This window comes from Eurosta solidaginis, chromosome 1 (assembly GCF_040869045.1).
Source record: "Eurosta solidaginis isolate ZX-2024a chromosome 1, ASM4086904v1, whole genome shotgun sequence".
NCBI classification, from domain to species: domain Eukaryota; kingdom Metazoa; phylum Arthropoda; class Insecta; order Diptera; family Tephritidae; genus Eurosta; species Eurosta solidaginis.
In genome coordinates, this window is record NC_090319.1 from 384460416 (window position 1) to 384477169 (window position 16754).

At 33.9% G+C, this 16754-nt stretch overlaps 2 protein-coding genes across 2 annotated transcripts; both read left to right on the forward strand.

Moving 5' to 3' along the window:
* The first annotated feature begins 8820 nt into the window (after nucleotides 1–8820).
* Idh3b (isocitrate dehydrogenase [NAD] subunit beta, mitochondrial) lies at nucleotides 8821–12923 on the forward strand. The gene is made up of 6 exons (XM_067763283.1): nucleotides 8821–9024; nucleotides 9210–9254; nucleotides 9310–9525; nucleotides 9593–10048; nucleotides 11736–11861; nucleotides 12160–12923. The coding sequence occupies exons 1-6, from the start codon at nucleotides 8983–8985 to the stop codon at nucleotides 12388–12390; spliced, it is 1116 nt and encodes a 371-aa protein (XP_067619384.1). The 5' UTR covers nucleotides 8821–8982; the 3' UTR covers nucleotides 12391–12923.
* On the forward strand, nucleotides 12863–16124 carry LOC137241352 (uncharacterized). The gene is made up of 6 exons (XM_067768866.1): nucleotides 12863–12880; nucleotides 13238–13599; nucleotides 13657–13794; nucleotides 13866–14022; nucleotides 14243–14477; nucleotides 15595–16124. Exons 1-6 carry the CDS (start codon nucleotides 12863–12865, stop codon nucleotides 15849–15851), a joined length of 1167 nt encoding a protein of 388 aa, XP_067624967.1. The 3' UTR covers nucleotides 15852–16124.
* Nucleotides 16125–16754: the final 630 nt, after the last annotated feature.

The window sequence follows — 16754 nt, forward strand, 5'->3', positions numbered from 1 at the left end:
TGCGGCCTGGATTGAAGAGATCTTCCGTTTGGGAGTTTTTTACCAAAAATGGCAATGAAGTTAAATGCCATATATGCAAAAGAATTTTTAAATTTTCTGGCAACACATCAAATTTAAATGACCATCTACGCCGTAAGCATCCGTCTTCCTCAGAACATAGGAATCCAACTTCAGGAGAAATAGCGCCAGTAATTTCAGAAGAGGAACGTAGTTCCACTTCTCTTTCGTCAACTACTGCAGGGAGTGCAGCGCGCAGTTCGTTAACAGTACCTACCGAAGACATTTCCAATAGTGGATGTTTGAGAAGGACTGTTCAAACAAAATTATTTGTTACCAGCACACGTTCTGAGCTCTCAGAGCAAGAAAAAAATAATATTGATGAATCTCTTTTAAAGATGATTACAAAAGACTTGCAGCCGCTTTCCATCGTTGACAATGTAGGATTTGTAGAATATACAAAAAAGCTTCAGCCATTATATTCCTTGCCAAACAGAAAAGTTTTATCAAATACAATGCTACCTTTTAAATACAATGAAGTAAGAAAGAAACTGCATGACTTGCTCAACATTGTAACACATATTTCAGTTACAACTGATATGTGGACTTCTGATAGTCAAAAATCTTTTTTGTCAGTTACTAGTCATTTCGTTCGGGATAACAAAATGATTTCTGCAGTTTTATCAACAAAGGAAATTTTAGGAAATCATACCTCCCAAAATATAGCTACAGAATTGAAGTTAATATTTGATGAGTGGTCCGTTTTTGACAAAATAGTTACTGTAGTAAGTGATAACGGAGCTAATATTAAAAAGGCTATAATTGAAATGCTACAGAAGCACCACCACCCATGTGTAGCGCATACATTAAATTTATGTGTAATTGATGCCATCAAAGCTGTTCCACAAGTTACTGTGCTCATAAACAAGTGTCGTGCCATAGTCACTTACTTTAACCATAGTTCTCAAGCGACGGAAAAATTAAAAAATATGCAAAAGGCGTTACTGAACTGAGGTTAAAACAACGGTGGAATTCCACCCTTATAATGATGGAGCGCATATGCTTGGTAAAAGAACCACTCTCTGCCATAATAACTTCTTTACCAAATGCTCCTGATTTCCTCAATTCATCAGAATGGGAAACATTGTTGGACTACACTAATCTTTTCAAGCCCGTAGAGGCCATGACAATCGAATTGTCAGGAGAAAATTATCCCGCGATGTCACTGGTAGTGCCCCTAATCAGAGGTCTTCAATACGCAGTACGAAATCGCAAAATGAAAACTGTAGAGGGAGAAAGTTTGAAGAGCAGATTGTTAGAGGTGGTTTGGAGACGATTAGGGCAGTTGGAGTCTGACAAAATGTGCGCCAAATCAACATTCCTAGATCCCAGGTTTAAAAAAATTGCGTTCGGTAATGAAATTAATGCAAATAATACAACAAAATGGCTAGTGGAAGAAGTAACTTCCCTAATACGGCAACAAAACACAAGTGCTTCTACCAACACCCCAAGAGAAGTATCGGTCGATAAAAGCGAAGTATCTCTCTGGAACCTTCTCGATGAAAAAGTTGCTGAAGCAAAAACAATTTGTCAAACCGCGCCCAATGTGAATGCAAATATTCAGTTGGAGCAATAACTAAGGCAAAATTTTGTTGATCGCTCAAATAATCCCCTAGACTATTGGAATCGTAGCCAGTCAACATTTCCGGAACTATATATGCTTTCGAAAAAATATTTATGTATACCCGCAACATCGGTTCCGTCAGAACGAGTTTTCTCGAAAGCAGGGCAAATAATTAACGACAGGAGAAACCGACTTAAAGGAGATAAACTAGATATGATAATATTTTTGAACAGCAATTTAAACATTGAAGGTATTTTTCATGTCAACTCGATGTACATACTTGTATTATTTACTTTACAATCAATTTTTTTTGGGGTTTAATAACACAATCAGTTGCCATCTCTGCGGCGAAATTTAATATAGACCCTCATGCACTATCCGATTTTGGCTAGAACAACTATAGCGACTTTTAGTATTTAAGTGCTTGAAATATTTGTTTTATGTTTCTTTTATAAGTGAAATTTATTGTGCAATTTTTATATTAATTAAATGTGACCTGAATTTTGAAAAAAAAAAAAAACAGTAGCTTATGTATAAGTTAAGGCAATCAATAATGCCTCTGAAACATAAACAAAAACAAAAACTCTGTGGGTTGCGGACCAAGGTCATTTGCATATCATTCATGCGCTTTGCATAACATGTAACAAAGGCATTTAAATTGAATATTTTCATTATTTACTTCAAACACAATTTACACCATTTTAGTCATATTTAACGTTTTTGTTACGTTCCAATGTAGCGTGATCCAAATACGGATAGAAATTTAACATAAAAATGCAACAACAAATTGATCCATATGGTTCACATTGTTGTCGCATTGGCATGTTAAATCTCTAGCCGTATCTGGATCACGTTTCATTGGAACACGACGTTTTTTGTCTTATATAGGTTTGTTCTTTAGCTACCCCGAGGGGTAACTAAAACAGCTTCTGGCAAGCTAAAGAACAAATCAAATGAATGAATGAATGAATGAAAAAATTCGTTCGATAGTTAAAATCATTCAGTAACTAACTATCGATAGTTGAATTCATTCGATAGTTCCCAACACTATCATTTAGTTCTGCCGAAAAATAGTTGGCGCAGTCGAGAAGACAGCATTTTAGCGGTTGTGTTGCAGTTCTACACAAAAGTTGCTGTTTTACCCTTTTTTGGCACCAATGTGCACTGACACTTCGTATTAAAAAATCTGATTAATTAAGCCTTAAGCAGTATTTTATTCGAATTTTCCATAATTTTCTTAGGTGAAAAGGGAAAGAAGATTGAAGACAAATTATTTGAAATAATTTTGATAAGATATATAGGATTATCTTAGCAAAATAATGAAATTGCCTTTATTTCATAATTAATAATAAATTCCCTTTATTTTGACTCGATCCTAGGAGGAGTCAGCGGCAACACTTTTAACAACCGAAGACAGAATTTGAGCTCGTATCAACTATATTCTGTCGGCTATTTTGTGTCGTGCCAATATATCCGTGGCAATTTGACACAAATACATATCTTCAGTTAACATAAAAGTGATATTTTGGCTTGTTAATAGACACGCGTTACAGATCCCACAATATTATTTATTCATAATCCTATCGCCAAATGGCTCCTGCAAAATATAAGAAGTCACTATAATGAAATAATGATAAGTTTTTAGTTAAATGTTAATTCATCGCCATTATCTTAACTCGAGATTTGTCGCCTTGTCAAATTGCCACATGTTTGACATATGTACGTATATATACTACTTTGCAAGAATTGATTTGCTATTCAGTAACAATGATAAAGTTAAAGCAGTATTTATAGGTGAACATCGCATTTCTGACCATGAGACAATCCACTTCGAAGTGCCAACAACAAAGCTTTGTAAAATGAGAAGGTATGCTACTGTTACATGTTGGGAGTACTATAGTGCTAAAAATCTTTTAACTTTGCTACGAACATGCGATTTCAGCTTTATGTCAATTTCCGGAGTAGAAACTAAAACTAAAGCCCTAAACGAAGTTTTAACTGTGGCTATGCAAGCACTGACTTATATAAAGAGGACCCAAATACAGATAAGAAATAAGTGGTACGACCGAGAATTAACAAACCTGCATAAAAGAAAAATAGAATCTTATAAAACTGCTCGAAATACTGGATTTTGGGACGAATATAACGTCATTAAGAAAATATATAAAAGAACCATAATTTATAAAAAAAAGAAATACATGGAAGATAGAGTAAATCATAACAATGGCGATATGAAACGTATGTGGAAGTGTCTAAAAGACCTCGTCGAGCTTAATGATGTTAAAAAACATATCACTAAAATTGTAATTAACAGTGAATGCCTGGAAAATGAATATGACACAGCTAATGCCCTAAATAACTTTTTTATACAAAGTATTGTTGAAATTAATGATAGCATCGAAGAAATTGTAAATGGGGATGAAATAAGCGCAAATCATAGTAATCCATTTGAAACATTTAAATTTACTGACATTGTAGTGGACGATATTATTATTATCACAAAATCACTTAAAAACAAATATGGCGGCGACAAGCTTTTATCGGAGGGTGTCGTTAAAGATGCCATGACATATACTGCTAATTTCTACAAAGACATAATTAACGAATCCTTAAACAGCGGTATTGTACCTAGTTACTGGAAAATTTCAACAATAATACCTGTTGAAAAAGTAAAAAATACAATGAAACCTGAGGAACTACGTCCAATTAACACGTTACATACAGATGAAAAAATTATGGAGACAGTGGTGAAGGATCAACTTGTGGCATACTTAGAGAAGCACAATGTGATTATCCCAGAACAATCGGGATTCAGGAAGAGCCATTCTTGTGAAACAGCGTTGAATATGGTAATTGCAGATTGGAAAGAAGACATGGCGGACAAAAAATTTACGGTGTCTGTCTTCTTGGATTTAAAACGGGCTTTTGAAACTGTCGATAGATCTGAGCTATTGGACGTTATGTTTAAAATTGGTATAAGAGGAAAGGCGTTGGAATGGTTCCGGAGTTATTTGGGTGACAGAAAACAGAGAACGATAATTGGAAAGGAGGTTTCATCAGTGGTGGATGTTAACATTGGTTTACCACAAGGCTCGGTCTTGGCGCCAATATTGTTTACATTGCATATCAATGATATCAAATGATGCTTAAAATACTGAAAAATACGTCTATTTGCGGATGATGCATTGCTTATCATAAGTGAAAAATATGCAGTATGTGCCATGCTGAAAGTACAAGAAGACCTGGACTCGCTATACAAATGGTTATGCCTTAGAAAACTGAAATTAAATGTCGAAAAAACTAAGTTCATGATATTTTGTAAAAACACTATAATCATAAGTAACAATAGTTTAAATAATATTACGCTGAAGGTAAAAAACATGGAAATCCAAAGAGTATACAAAATTAAGTATTTAGGAGTTTTGATTGATGATAATCTAAATTTTGGAGAGCATGTAACTTATCTGGAAAGGAAAATTGCACAGAAAATAGGCTTCATGTATAGAACATGTAAACATATCAGTCAAAGTCATAAAATATTGGTATATCGTTCAATTATTGAAACACACTTTATTTATTGTCCTACTATTCTGCTATTAAGTAATGATATATATATTAAGAAACTTCAAATACAGCAAAACAAGGCAATGCGATTTATTTTAAAATGTCCTCCAATAACGCCAAAAATTGTAATGCTCAATAGATGTAACTGGCTTAGCATTAAACAGTCAGTTAGTTATTTCACATTGAAATTTATACACCAACTTAGGTTAGGAATGTTACCGAATTACCTGAGTAGTAAAATACATTATAATCATGAAATCCACAATTATGGAACAAGAAATTGCAATAATATAAGACTGCCTAGAATAAGAACTGAGTTCGCCAAAGGTCTCTTGAATATTTAGGGTATAAAATGTATAATGAGTTACCTTCTGATTTGAAAGACTGAAAATATTAGTAAGTTCAAAGAAAAATTGTTTTTATATTGTACGTCACTAAATGTGACATGAGTATTTATGTTTAATCTCTTATTTTAACCTAAACTAGGTCTTAAAGGCCGTAATAATAAATAAATAAATAAAATCACAGCACCACATCCAAGCCAACTTCCTTGACGATCCCTAGGAGTTCTCTTGGCATGAGAGATTGAATGTGGGAATGCTCTGGTAATGGTGAGCCCATAAACTTAGCCCTACGATTTGCATTTGCATGTGCTATTTGATAGTGTGCCCAGTTTTTGCATGTGGCTGCTCAATGGATGCTACAATGAATGTCCTGTAAGAATAGCTGTAAGGATTCTTAGGTTATGTTTCGAGAGGCTTATTATTGCCCTATAGGGTGTTGTGCTATAACCTCCTAACTGTAACTGCTCATTACCCTGAACTCCTCTGTGGTGTGGGGCCCAGGCCAACAGTATTACGTTGTATGCTCCTAATTGGTTCAGCTTTTCTCAAAACGTATCCAAAACCATAAATGAAATATACAAAAAGTTAATAAATTCACCAACTCAAATATTTTTAGGTTATGGTTATGGCGAAAAACCAATTGGTTGGCTATTGTATGGTTATGGCGTTAGCGTTATGGTATGGCACCATTAATCGATTACATTGATTTCCATAAGATTGGTTCGATCAGCTGTTTTATCTGGTTATAGATAAGTCACCATTAATTAGCCCTTTAAGGTCGCTTGTATCAGCTGTTTTATACCTAGAAACCCGATATGGGAAGTTTTTCTTGGCTTTTAAGCACAAATCAACAAGAGGATTGCGCATTGCGCATGTAAACATTAGATCAGCTGCTTTTTATGACGTATGAATTGACCATGGCGGAACGATACAAGGTGGCAGCATGGGACAGCTGATTATAAACTTGATGATTTGATACATCAACTTCCGGCGTAGTACGATTTTGACATTTGTCCATCGAATTTACAAAAACAAAGTACATGAAATTTTTATTTATGTTTGTAGGTATGTCACCATGATGCCACCTTGTATCGTTTCGCCATGGAATTGACTATTTTCCTTTAGCTCTTTTTTTCTCGTTCTTTTTTTCGCAGTTGCGCAGAACGAAGCAATTTTGAACTAGTGAATGCGCAATCTATAGTTACGTTCCATTGAGACTTGAGCGAGATACGGATAGAAATTTAACATGCAAATACAACAACAACGTTGTGATCCTGATATTTATCTGGTTCAATTTCTGATCCGTATAGCAGTTCTGTTCGTTTTGTTTTCTGTAGTAGATTTTTTGACAGCTAACCACTTTTGAGTAAGCTTTATGGAAGTATTTTCTTAGCTTATTGAAAATAAAAAGGAATAAGGAATTGACGAAATTTCATAAAAATTGCCACTTCTGTTTTCGTGTTTGCTGCTGTCTATGTTATAAAATGTATTGATTTTATATATTTGTTAAAAGTGTCTTTCTTAATGGTACTCGTGAAGGCAAAACGTACCGAGGATCCAATATTGTGTAAAAGATCTGAATCCGTTATCTTCGAAAATCCTAAAGGGTTGCATATCTGTTGCAATCATTCTAATGAAAGTACAATCCAGTTTGTTTTTTTTTTTGCTCATCTACAGACTGAGACTTCCTTATGTTGTTGTTAGGTTCAAAAAAGATTCTATAGGAGCTGTTGACGAAGAGATTTCCATCCATTAGTTTTCATTTCGTACTGAACACAATATCATACCACAAAATAGATAAACACATGTTCAATATATTGCTTGCCAGAAGTGCGCAGAAATTTCTTCATCTTTCTCTCGAAGCCACCAACAATAAAGCTAAATTTAAAAAAAAAATTACAGAATAGGTATTTCCTCTTTTTTATTTTTGGGTGTTAGATTTGAGATGGTCGGGGCAGTCCACCCATACAACAAGGGTAGTAAAAAACGTTTATGTATATATTGTCACAAAGTTTTGTCGTATGCAATCTTTGTATTTTTGTCTAATTTAATTTGTTTATATTTTTCCAATTTATAGTTAATGTCTCATGCCAAGTTGTAGTCACATACAATTTAAAAAGTTCCAGTGAAATATATATAATATCTTTTAATTATCCATGTAGCTTCATGCGAAGATTTTGTATTAATTGTTGTCCATATTTTTCTAGATTACTAATTATTTTAGTAGTATTTTATGTTTTTATTTTAACTTTCGTTTCTAATGTTGAGTAGAACTAATCACACCATTACTGTTCTTTTTATAGTTTCGCAGCTCCGTTATGTCATGCAGCACATTTCTTCCATTATACAGTTTTTAAAGTCTAGTTTTGTAGCTCCGTCTTAAACAAATTCGATTTTAATTTTACATATTAATAATATTTTTTATACACGAAAGCCCTTTTAATTAGCCAAAAAGTTTATTTTAATTGAACAAAATTTATAATTTTTACTCTACATAGAACATTTATTTTTTACAAAACACTTTTACACTTAAACGAATGTGCAATTATTATGACGACATTTCTAACAAACCGATGTTTCTGCTTCGGCGGTATTCTTGCGAGTGCGATGTATTTCCTCAAGCGTCCGTAAAGGCCGTGACATAGTGACTCTTTTTATATAGATGCGTTTAACACAAGCTTATGCATTCCAATAACATCGCTACAATCAATCAAGATGTTGCGTTTGTGAATATGAAGGAACTTCAGACGTGGCAATTGAAGCTTATTACGCCTTGCCCATTCACATACAAAATTTCGCGGAGCACTGTTATGAACATTCTCCCTATACAACAAAAATATATAATCGATTGCTATATTTTTTATTGCTATAGTTTATAATTGCGAAATATGTTAGAAAATTTACCAACCAGTGGGAAAAATAATTTCACTTGCAAACTGTGCCAACATCCTTAGCCAAAGCAAATGTCAAATTCTTCTTCTTATGCTTTGCTTGGAAAAAAATTTGGAAGATGGCTACTTTTGAATATCAGATGGCACCAGTGTCGCTCATTCTACCGTTCTCCATAAAAATACGTGCAATCTAGTCATAATGCCTAAGCTTGTGTTAAACTCATCTATATGAAAAACTGCTTATGTGTCGCAGCTATAAAGTAGATAGTGATGAAAACTTCGTTGGCTAAAGAAACGAACGATTAAAAAAAAATTCTACATTTCTAAAAAAAGATCGATTAAATCGTATAGGATCGAATCGAAATCCAGCTCTACTTCATAAGTCATCTGTTCAATCACCTGATATCAACTGTCAGTTTTCATTGTGATTAGTGGAATCTTTCCACTGGAAGGCCAAAAATCAATTTCCATTTGCTTCATTCTCCAATTTTAATTCTGAAACAAAACAAAATTTTTGATTTTTACACGGCTTTTTCAACTTGGAACGCTTATAAACAAAAACATGGCGATGTTGGCAAGAACATTTGGCAGAACTCTAATGCAGGTAAGGCTTATTTTAGATAAATAAAGTTCCTCGCTCTGTGGTACAATTTGCGAATTCTTACATAAACATCTAAATATCGACGTAGCGCAAAATGTTTAAATTGATTTTAAGGTTATAATTGTTTTAGCTAAAAAGTGTCCTTGGTGTCTATATTCTTAAAATATTAAAACTTTAATATTTTTCAGGCAACTGCAGCCCGCTCCATACATATTTCGTCAGTAGCGCATCAGGTAAGCTTATACTTAAACATATATCCTTAATAGTAGGTTAACATTCGTCTTACAGGATTCAAGTGCCATTGCAGGAAGTCGTGTCACATGCACCTTAATTCCTGGTGACGGTGTTGGTCCCGAATTGATCTATGCATTACAGGAAGTTTTCAAGGCAACCAATGCGCCAGTAGATTTTGAAAATTACTTTCTATCTGAAGTCAATCCCATATTGAGTGCTAAATTGGAAGATGTGGTCGCTTCAATTCAGAAGAATAAAGTTTGCATAAAGGTAGAATTGATATGTGAGCAATTTTTTTCTTCAGTTTTTAAGCGTATTTTTGTTTTATTAATTACAGGGAATCTTAGCTACGCCTGATTACAGCGTTGCTGGTGAATTGGAAACGTTGAATATGAAATTGCGTAGACATCTCGATTTGTATGCTAATGTGGTACATGTTCGCAGTTTGCCAAATGTCAAAACTCGCCATCAGAATATTGATACAGTTATCATCCGTGAACAAACTGAAGGCGAATATTCAGCGCTCGAGCATGAATCTGTACCTGGTATCGTGGAATGTCTTAAAATCGTAACATCGAAGAAGTCAATGCGTATCGCTAAGTTTGCCTTTGACTATGCTACTAAGAATAACCGAAAGAAGGTCACTGCTGTTCACAAAGCCAATATAATGAAATTGGGTGATGGTCTGTTCCTTAAATCCTGTGAACAAATGGCTCAGTTATATCCACGAATACAATTTGAAAAGATGATCGTGGACAATACAACTATGCAAATGGTTCAAAGGCCAAATCAGGTATATCTTATTAGTATTAAAATGTGTAAATTTGGATGTGGGGTTGTTGTTGTTGTAGCAGTGCTTCGTTGTTGTTGTTGTTGTTGTAGCGATTAGGTTACTCCCCGAAGGCTTTGGGGAGTGTTATCGATGTAATGGTCCTTTGTCGGATACAGATCCGATACGCTCCGGTAACACAGCACCATTAAGGTGCTGGCCCGACCATCTCGGGAACGATTTATATGGCCACATTAAACCTTCATCCCCACCCCGAAGTTCCATGAGGAGCTTGGGGTCGCCAGAGCCTCGTCTGTTAGTGAAACGGGATTCGCCGCTCGAAGGTGAGGTTGACAATTGGGTTGGAGAAGCTATATATTGCGCTACACAACCCCTTGAATCCCTAGCAGTGCTTCGTCCCACCTAATAGCTGCGACCGATCACAAATTGTCATCAATATCCTCTAACGGGAGTCCAAGGAAACTGGCTGTTTCAACAGGGTTGGACCATAATGAAAGGGGTGTTAGAGGCGTTGGTTCCACATTACAATTAAAGAGATGGTTGGTGTCATGTGGGGAAACATTGCAAGCGGGCATACATTTTGTATGTCGGGGTTGATTCTGGATATGTGGGTTTAGTGATTAACCAAATATTTATTTTATTTTTAAAAAATTTACTTTTGTTTATTTTTGAGTTTAAATATTTTCCAACAAATTAGAATTTTCTTTTTTTTGAAGTAATTCAAAAATTTTAAGTTAACATGAAAACTCAATTAAAAATTATTTTAAAAATTAAAGTAAATAATACAAAGTAGTTAACACTATATTTACTCCCCCTCTTGTATCAAATATAGATTAAAATATTAGGTCCGTTGGTAGAATCGCCAATATATTTAGTGATTAACCAAATATTTATTTTATTTTTAAAAAATTTACTTTTGTTTATTTTTGAGTTTAAATATTTTCCAACAAATTAGAATTTTCTTTTTTTTGAAGTAATTCAAAAATTTTAAGTTAACATGAAAACTTAATTAAAAATTATTTTAAAAATTAAAGTAAATAATACAAAGTAGTTAACACTATAGTGGGGTCGTCGATATGTTTGTATCTGTGCATCAAACACGCCCTAGCCTTTAGACGGATTTAAACAAAATATGAGAAGTAGATAGCCAGCCAATAGTCTGGAATGGTCTACTGGCTACACTTTTTTGAAAAATGGTGATTTCGAGTTCATCACGAACTCTGCTTCGTAATTTAAAGGACTAAAATTACGGACATGTTTACATGTCTCCTAAATTATTTTAAGTATCATTTTGGGATTGTTTTCGTTAATTCGCGATCATTTCCATTATATCGGGTATGTTATCGGGATCATTTCCGAACCAATTTAAGACTGTTCTACGGACCATATCCGGGCGACTTCCGGATAATGTCGAATTCGTTTTCGGGATCATTCCATGATTTTTTCGTAGAATTACGTTTCCAGGTTAGTCCGGAAAATCCCCCGAAAATTACGGAACTGTTATCAAAATCGAACCCCCGGATCATTTCAAGACTATCTCCGGAAAGTTTCCAGGCTCAGGTGTTGTGCTATTATAAATTTGAATTCAACCCCAGTGGCATATAAAAACCTCAGATAATAAATAATGTATTGCTCAAGTCCTATTTTAAATTTATTTAAATATTTAATGTGCATGTTTTTTTTTTTCAAGTTCGACGTTATGGTTACACCTAATTTGTATGGTAACATTCTTGATAATATTGGTTCGGGATTGGTTGGTGGTGCTGGTGTTGTAGCTGGTGCATCTTACTCTGCAGAAACAGTGGTATTTGAACCTGTAAGAAGCAAACAAATGTGTAGTCGATGAAAGTGCAAAGCCGCGTAAATAATTTTGGACGTGAATGAAACTGAAATTTTGATATTTCAGGACAGCTCCTCGGTCCAATGAATATTTTTAACTAATTATTGATTTAAATGAGTATAGATCCGTGTGTCTTGAGGACGAATCGAATAAAAGCTTCCGACGCCCATTGCAGTTGCGCTGGTTTTGCGGGAAAAACTAAATGCGGTTTTACACTTTCATGCCATAAATAGCTGCTAGAATAATTTATGATTGTTAATAATCTTTATGTTAGGGTGCACGTCACACATTTGCCGAGGCTGTAGGCAAAAATGTTGCAAATCCAACTGCCATTCTACTTTGCGGCGCAAAAATGTTGCGTCACGTCAACTTACCAACTTACAGCGAAATGATAACCAATGCTGTTAACAAAGTCTTAAAAGACGGTAAAGTCAGAACCAAGGATTTGGGCGGACAATCGACTACGCAGGATTATACAAGAGCTGTCATTGCCAATATTCACTAAAGCGAAGATCGAACATTAGGAGAACATCTATTTGCTTACTACTAATGATAAATACATTTACAATAATGGCTGGGATGGGATACAATAATCTGACTTTACAATTTTACTAGATCCCTGTATTTGTCAACTCCTTATTTTAGCAAAAGTAATGATTTAGTTTTTAGCTCAAGAATTTGTATTAGAAAAAGTTGATTAAAAATGTATAATGATAAAAGAAAGCTAGTTAAGCCTATTCCCAAACGCAAACGTTAAAACGTCAAACTATTTTATTTTGTTTAGATCAAATTACGCACGCACACATTTATTATTTTCAAAAAATTAACATTATGATTAACAACATTATTTGAAATAGATTTGTTTTTATTGTAAATAGACACTATTTGGTATTTGTATTTATTAATTTTCAACTCATTATGTTATGTTAAAATAAATTATAAAATTGCATGTACCACACAAATATACTAAAAATTAAATGCTAATTGACTTTAATGTAAAATGTTATTAGCAAACTAAAATCAATACTAAAACGATTATATTTCAGTCAAATGTATTAACTACCTACAACTGCCAAAAGATTATTATTTAATTCAGTCAAGTTATCAGGAACGAATAGATAAATTTGTCATTGAGCGATATAAATTACTTTTCAAAATTTCAGTATTTGTTATTTTAAGAACAACGTTTTGTTTGAAAGTGCAAAAATATAAAAAAATCACTAATATTTTTTGCAGAAAATATAGATCATACCTACAAATATTTGGTAAAGGTACACCAAAACTGCTAGGATTCATAAATACAGAAGTTCGGTCAACTATTTTGACATTCTGGCGAGCTGCGTTACGTTTAGGTTGAATTGATTCGACCAGAAAACGAATTGGGCCAATCAACAATTTGGGACGCATTAAAACTAACAATGCATAGATTACCAATATACAGACCACAATGCTGTATAACACCATTGGCAGTAGCCGCAGAGCATATGTGCTTCTTTCCTGAGCTACGTACACAATATTCAAAATTGCTTGAACGTTATCACAGTATGATAACAAAAAATAAACGTATATGGGCGTTAGCCGCACCGAAACATCAAACTGGCAAGTTTGTAACGCCATGTTTTTGCCCAGAAGTCGGAAATCGTAAAGTGGAGATTGTACGCGAATATGAAGCGTCACGCACACGTACTGAACAATTATCATTTCCATCTGTTAAGTAAGCACTTATATAGTTTTTTTTAATAAAAAATATTATGTTCAAAAATGTGTATAGTCGACTCATGGAGCTCAAGGCACGCGATTCCTTTAAAAGTTTCCCCAATCAACGCAAATGCACAGTTAATCGTATGTTACGCAAGAGCATGCTATCTTTATACAGCCGTTTGTCGAACAAGCAAGCACCCGAAAAGCAGCAAGTTTACTTTAAAATATTTGTAGGAAACATTTCAATCTAAGGCACTTATGTCTAAATTTATTTCGCAGAGTGAAACCAAGGAAACTTACCGATGCGGAAAAGAAAGAGCGGCAGGAACGTTTGCAAAAACTTGCAAAGCCGAACTTTGACAAGGGCAAACAGGAAGAGAAAAAGAAAAGGGTGAAAGAGGAGGAGCAAAAAGCCAAGCAACAAATGCCATCAAAGGTATCTGTTTGAGAAATTTGAAAGCCTTTGAAATCAATAAGTTTGAGGCTTCATTTTGTAACTCGATTTGAAAATGAATTGCACAAATTCTGATTTTCGAAATTGGCAACCTTTATGCGAGTAATGAAAGTAGTTAGAAAAACAATAAGAATATTTCGACTCGCGTTACAGTATCTTTATTTAAGGAATAGCTAAACTTCTGTTTTTAATTTTAATTTAGATATTGAGGTATTTGGATAAGCCCAAGGGTGCAGGGTCATCTCTGAAACGCATTAAAAATTTGGCAAAACCAAAGCAGTATGAATTTGATGAACCCAAAGAATGGGCGCTGACAAATAATTTGAAGTCTTACACACCTTCACAGAGAATGTTAAAACTTTCGAAACCAAAAATTTACCCTACCTTTGATCCAGAGGAGAGATTTAGAGTGCGAGAAGCTGCACTATATTATACAGGTTTGTTTTCTGCTCTTAAGAAATACTATTTTTTCTATGATTACCCCAATTAAGTCATAACCAAAAAAGTAACTTCCCTGTTTTTCCAAGTTAGCCCCCGAAACAGTTATAGGATATAAAATGTTATCAGTTATTTTCTTAATTTATTTGATTTTGCAAATTTTAAAATAAACTTTGTATTACGAAAATATTTTCGAAAAAATTTGAAGTACATAAAAAATTTCCAAATTTGTTCTATTTAGCATTTTCAGAAAATTCTTTAGTATTCGAATATTTTTAGATAGTATTTGTTCTATATGTGATTTTTTTAAATATGGATAAACTAGAAACCTTTCTACACAAGTAAATTTATAGTTTGACAAAATCTAGTTGATTTGACTAAAAACATACACAGAAACTTCCTAAAGATGCTCAATGTCAGTACTGAAATTTTTTTTTTTTGGATTATTAGTTTATTGGTTAAAGCTTAAGCTTAATAAAACACCAGGTTATCCCTCCATTGGTGTTAATCCATAACACCAGGTTATATATTCAGAAGTTTGCTGTATTTAAATTGTACAGTTGCTCCACCAACACACAGGTAATACACTAAGGCCAGAACCATGTGCGTAGGTTTCTGCGTAATTGAGGTTATTATATATTTAGATTTAATGGTTTACTCCAAGTACGATAAATTTTTAGTTTTTTAAATGTTTTTAATTAAATTTTTTGGCATTTCGATTCCCGCACTATCCGCCATTTTATTCTCTACCGCATGAATAGCGTCCTTTTATAGCACGCGGTTGAGTTGTGGGGAAAATCGAACTTGACGCGACGACCTTACAAAATGAAGTGTACTGAAATTTTTAAAAACTCGAAGTTCCGAACTTTTTCGAATACGTTTCGAAATGATTTATTGCTTTCAGTTACGGCTATACGAACGAAAAATTCAATACAAAAACTACCGTACTTAAGGAGAGAACATAAAAAAATAGAACTTCAGCTAAAATGGCAATTAAGATTTCGATAAATTGATGTTTGCCAAAGTTAGATAGGTGTTTGGTACTTTTGCTGACAAATACTATATATTTTTTTTAAGAAATCGAAAAATTCATGTAATTCTAACTTTCACCTCCAGCCTCTGAACGTATTAAGGAATTGGCTTCCCCACCAATTTATCAACACAAACCGGAAGTGAAGGAAGCGGCTTTTAAGACAAGTCCAAATGCGCTTAGAGCAAAGATTTCGCAGAGGATAGCAGAGTTAGCTGAGCCAAAAAACTTCGTCGATACACATACACGCACTAAGCCATTTCGGGTATCGCCACGAGCGCTCCGTGCTAGATTAACGCCACGCCTGAAAGAATTGGCAAGACCAAAGACGTACGTGCCTTAGTGATCGGAATAAATATTTGTAAAGTTTGATTTAAATTAAAAAATCCAAAGTGTAAATTATGTATGTGTTCATTATAAATTTTAAGTTATTGATATGAAGTAATAAATAAATTACGAATAAAGCAAGTTCTTATTCTAAATAGCACATTTATGCTTAAGGTCATTGTATTTCAGAACTTATTTAGCAAACGATTTGAAATACAATAACCGATTTAGCAACTGTTATTGTGGAATTCGATCTTTGCATTACACTGTCTGATTGACTAAATACAAATAGCTGTCTTTGTTATTTTGAAATCATAATCAGTTTCAATTCTAAACATTGTGACATAAGTTGGTGAGTTTATGAACATAGTTCTGAGATAGGGCGCTCTTCAACCGAACTGGTGTTTTTGAATATTATTCTCAGAAGATGGAGCTCGTGATTTTCGATTAATCGAATATTCTAATGATGGATTCGATTTTCAGAAATCGATTAGTTGAAATTGAATAGTCGTACATCGTCGATAATTCGCACAATTGCTCGCTATAGATTATTCGAAAAATCTGAACGATATTCGAATGTTGAAATATACACGTAAGTAAACTTAAAGCATAATAACTCAATATTTTTCATTTTAAACCATGCAGCAATGAAAAATATGCTCTGCTACTGCTCCGACTGTGAATATTAATAGTGTGACGAATATTAGCATCACTAAGCTGATAATAAATAAATAATCACGCAACAATAAAAAACATGAAGCAGCCACACGTATATCCATGAACACATCAATCTACTAATCGATCAAATTAACAAAGATTCAACAAACAAGAAATATTTGGAACATCAAATAATCGTTCAGTGGTGATTACTCTAATTATATAAATCAACCAAATATTCGAATAGGGAAATTCGATTAAT

Excerpts from the sequence above, each read along its gene's own strand:
- Idh3b (XM_067763283.1), top strand. The coding sequence starts at position 8,983 with ATGGCGATGTTGGCAAGAACATTTGGCAGAACTCTAATGCAG. Across the intron at positions 9,025-9,209 it reads TTGGCAGAACTCTAATGCAG|GCAACTGCAGCCCGCTCCAT; the intron begins GTAAGGCTTATT and ends AATATTTTTCAG. Across the intron at positions 9,526-9,592 it reads AGAATAAAGTTTGCATAAAG|GGAATCTTAGCTACGCCTGA; the intron begins GTAGAATTGATA and ends TATTAATTACAG.
- LOC137241352 (XM_067768866.1), top strand. Across the intron at positions 13,600-13,656 it reads TTATCATTTCCATCTGTTAA|TCGACTCATGGAGCTCAAGG; the intron begins GTAAGCACTTAT and ends AAATGTGTATAG. Across the intron at positions 13,795-13,865 it reads AAGCAAGCACCCGAAAAGCA|AGTGAAACCAAGGAAACTTA; the intron begins GCAAGTTTACTT and ends TTTATTTCGCAG.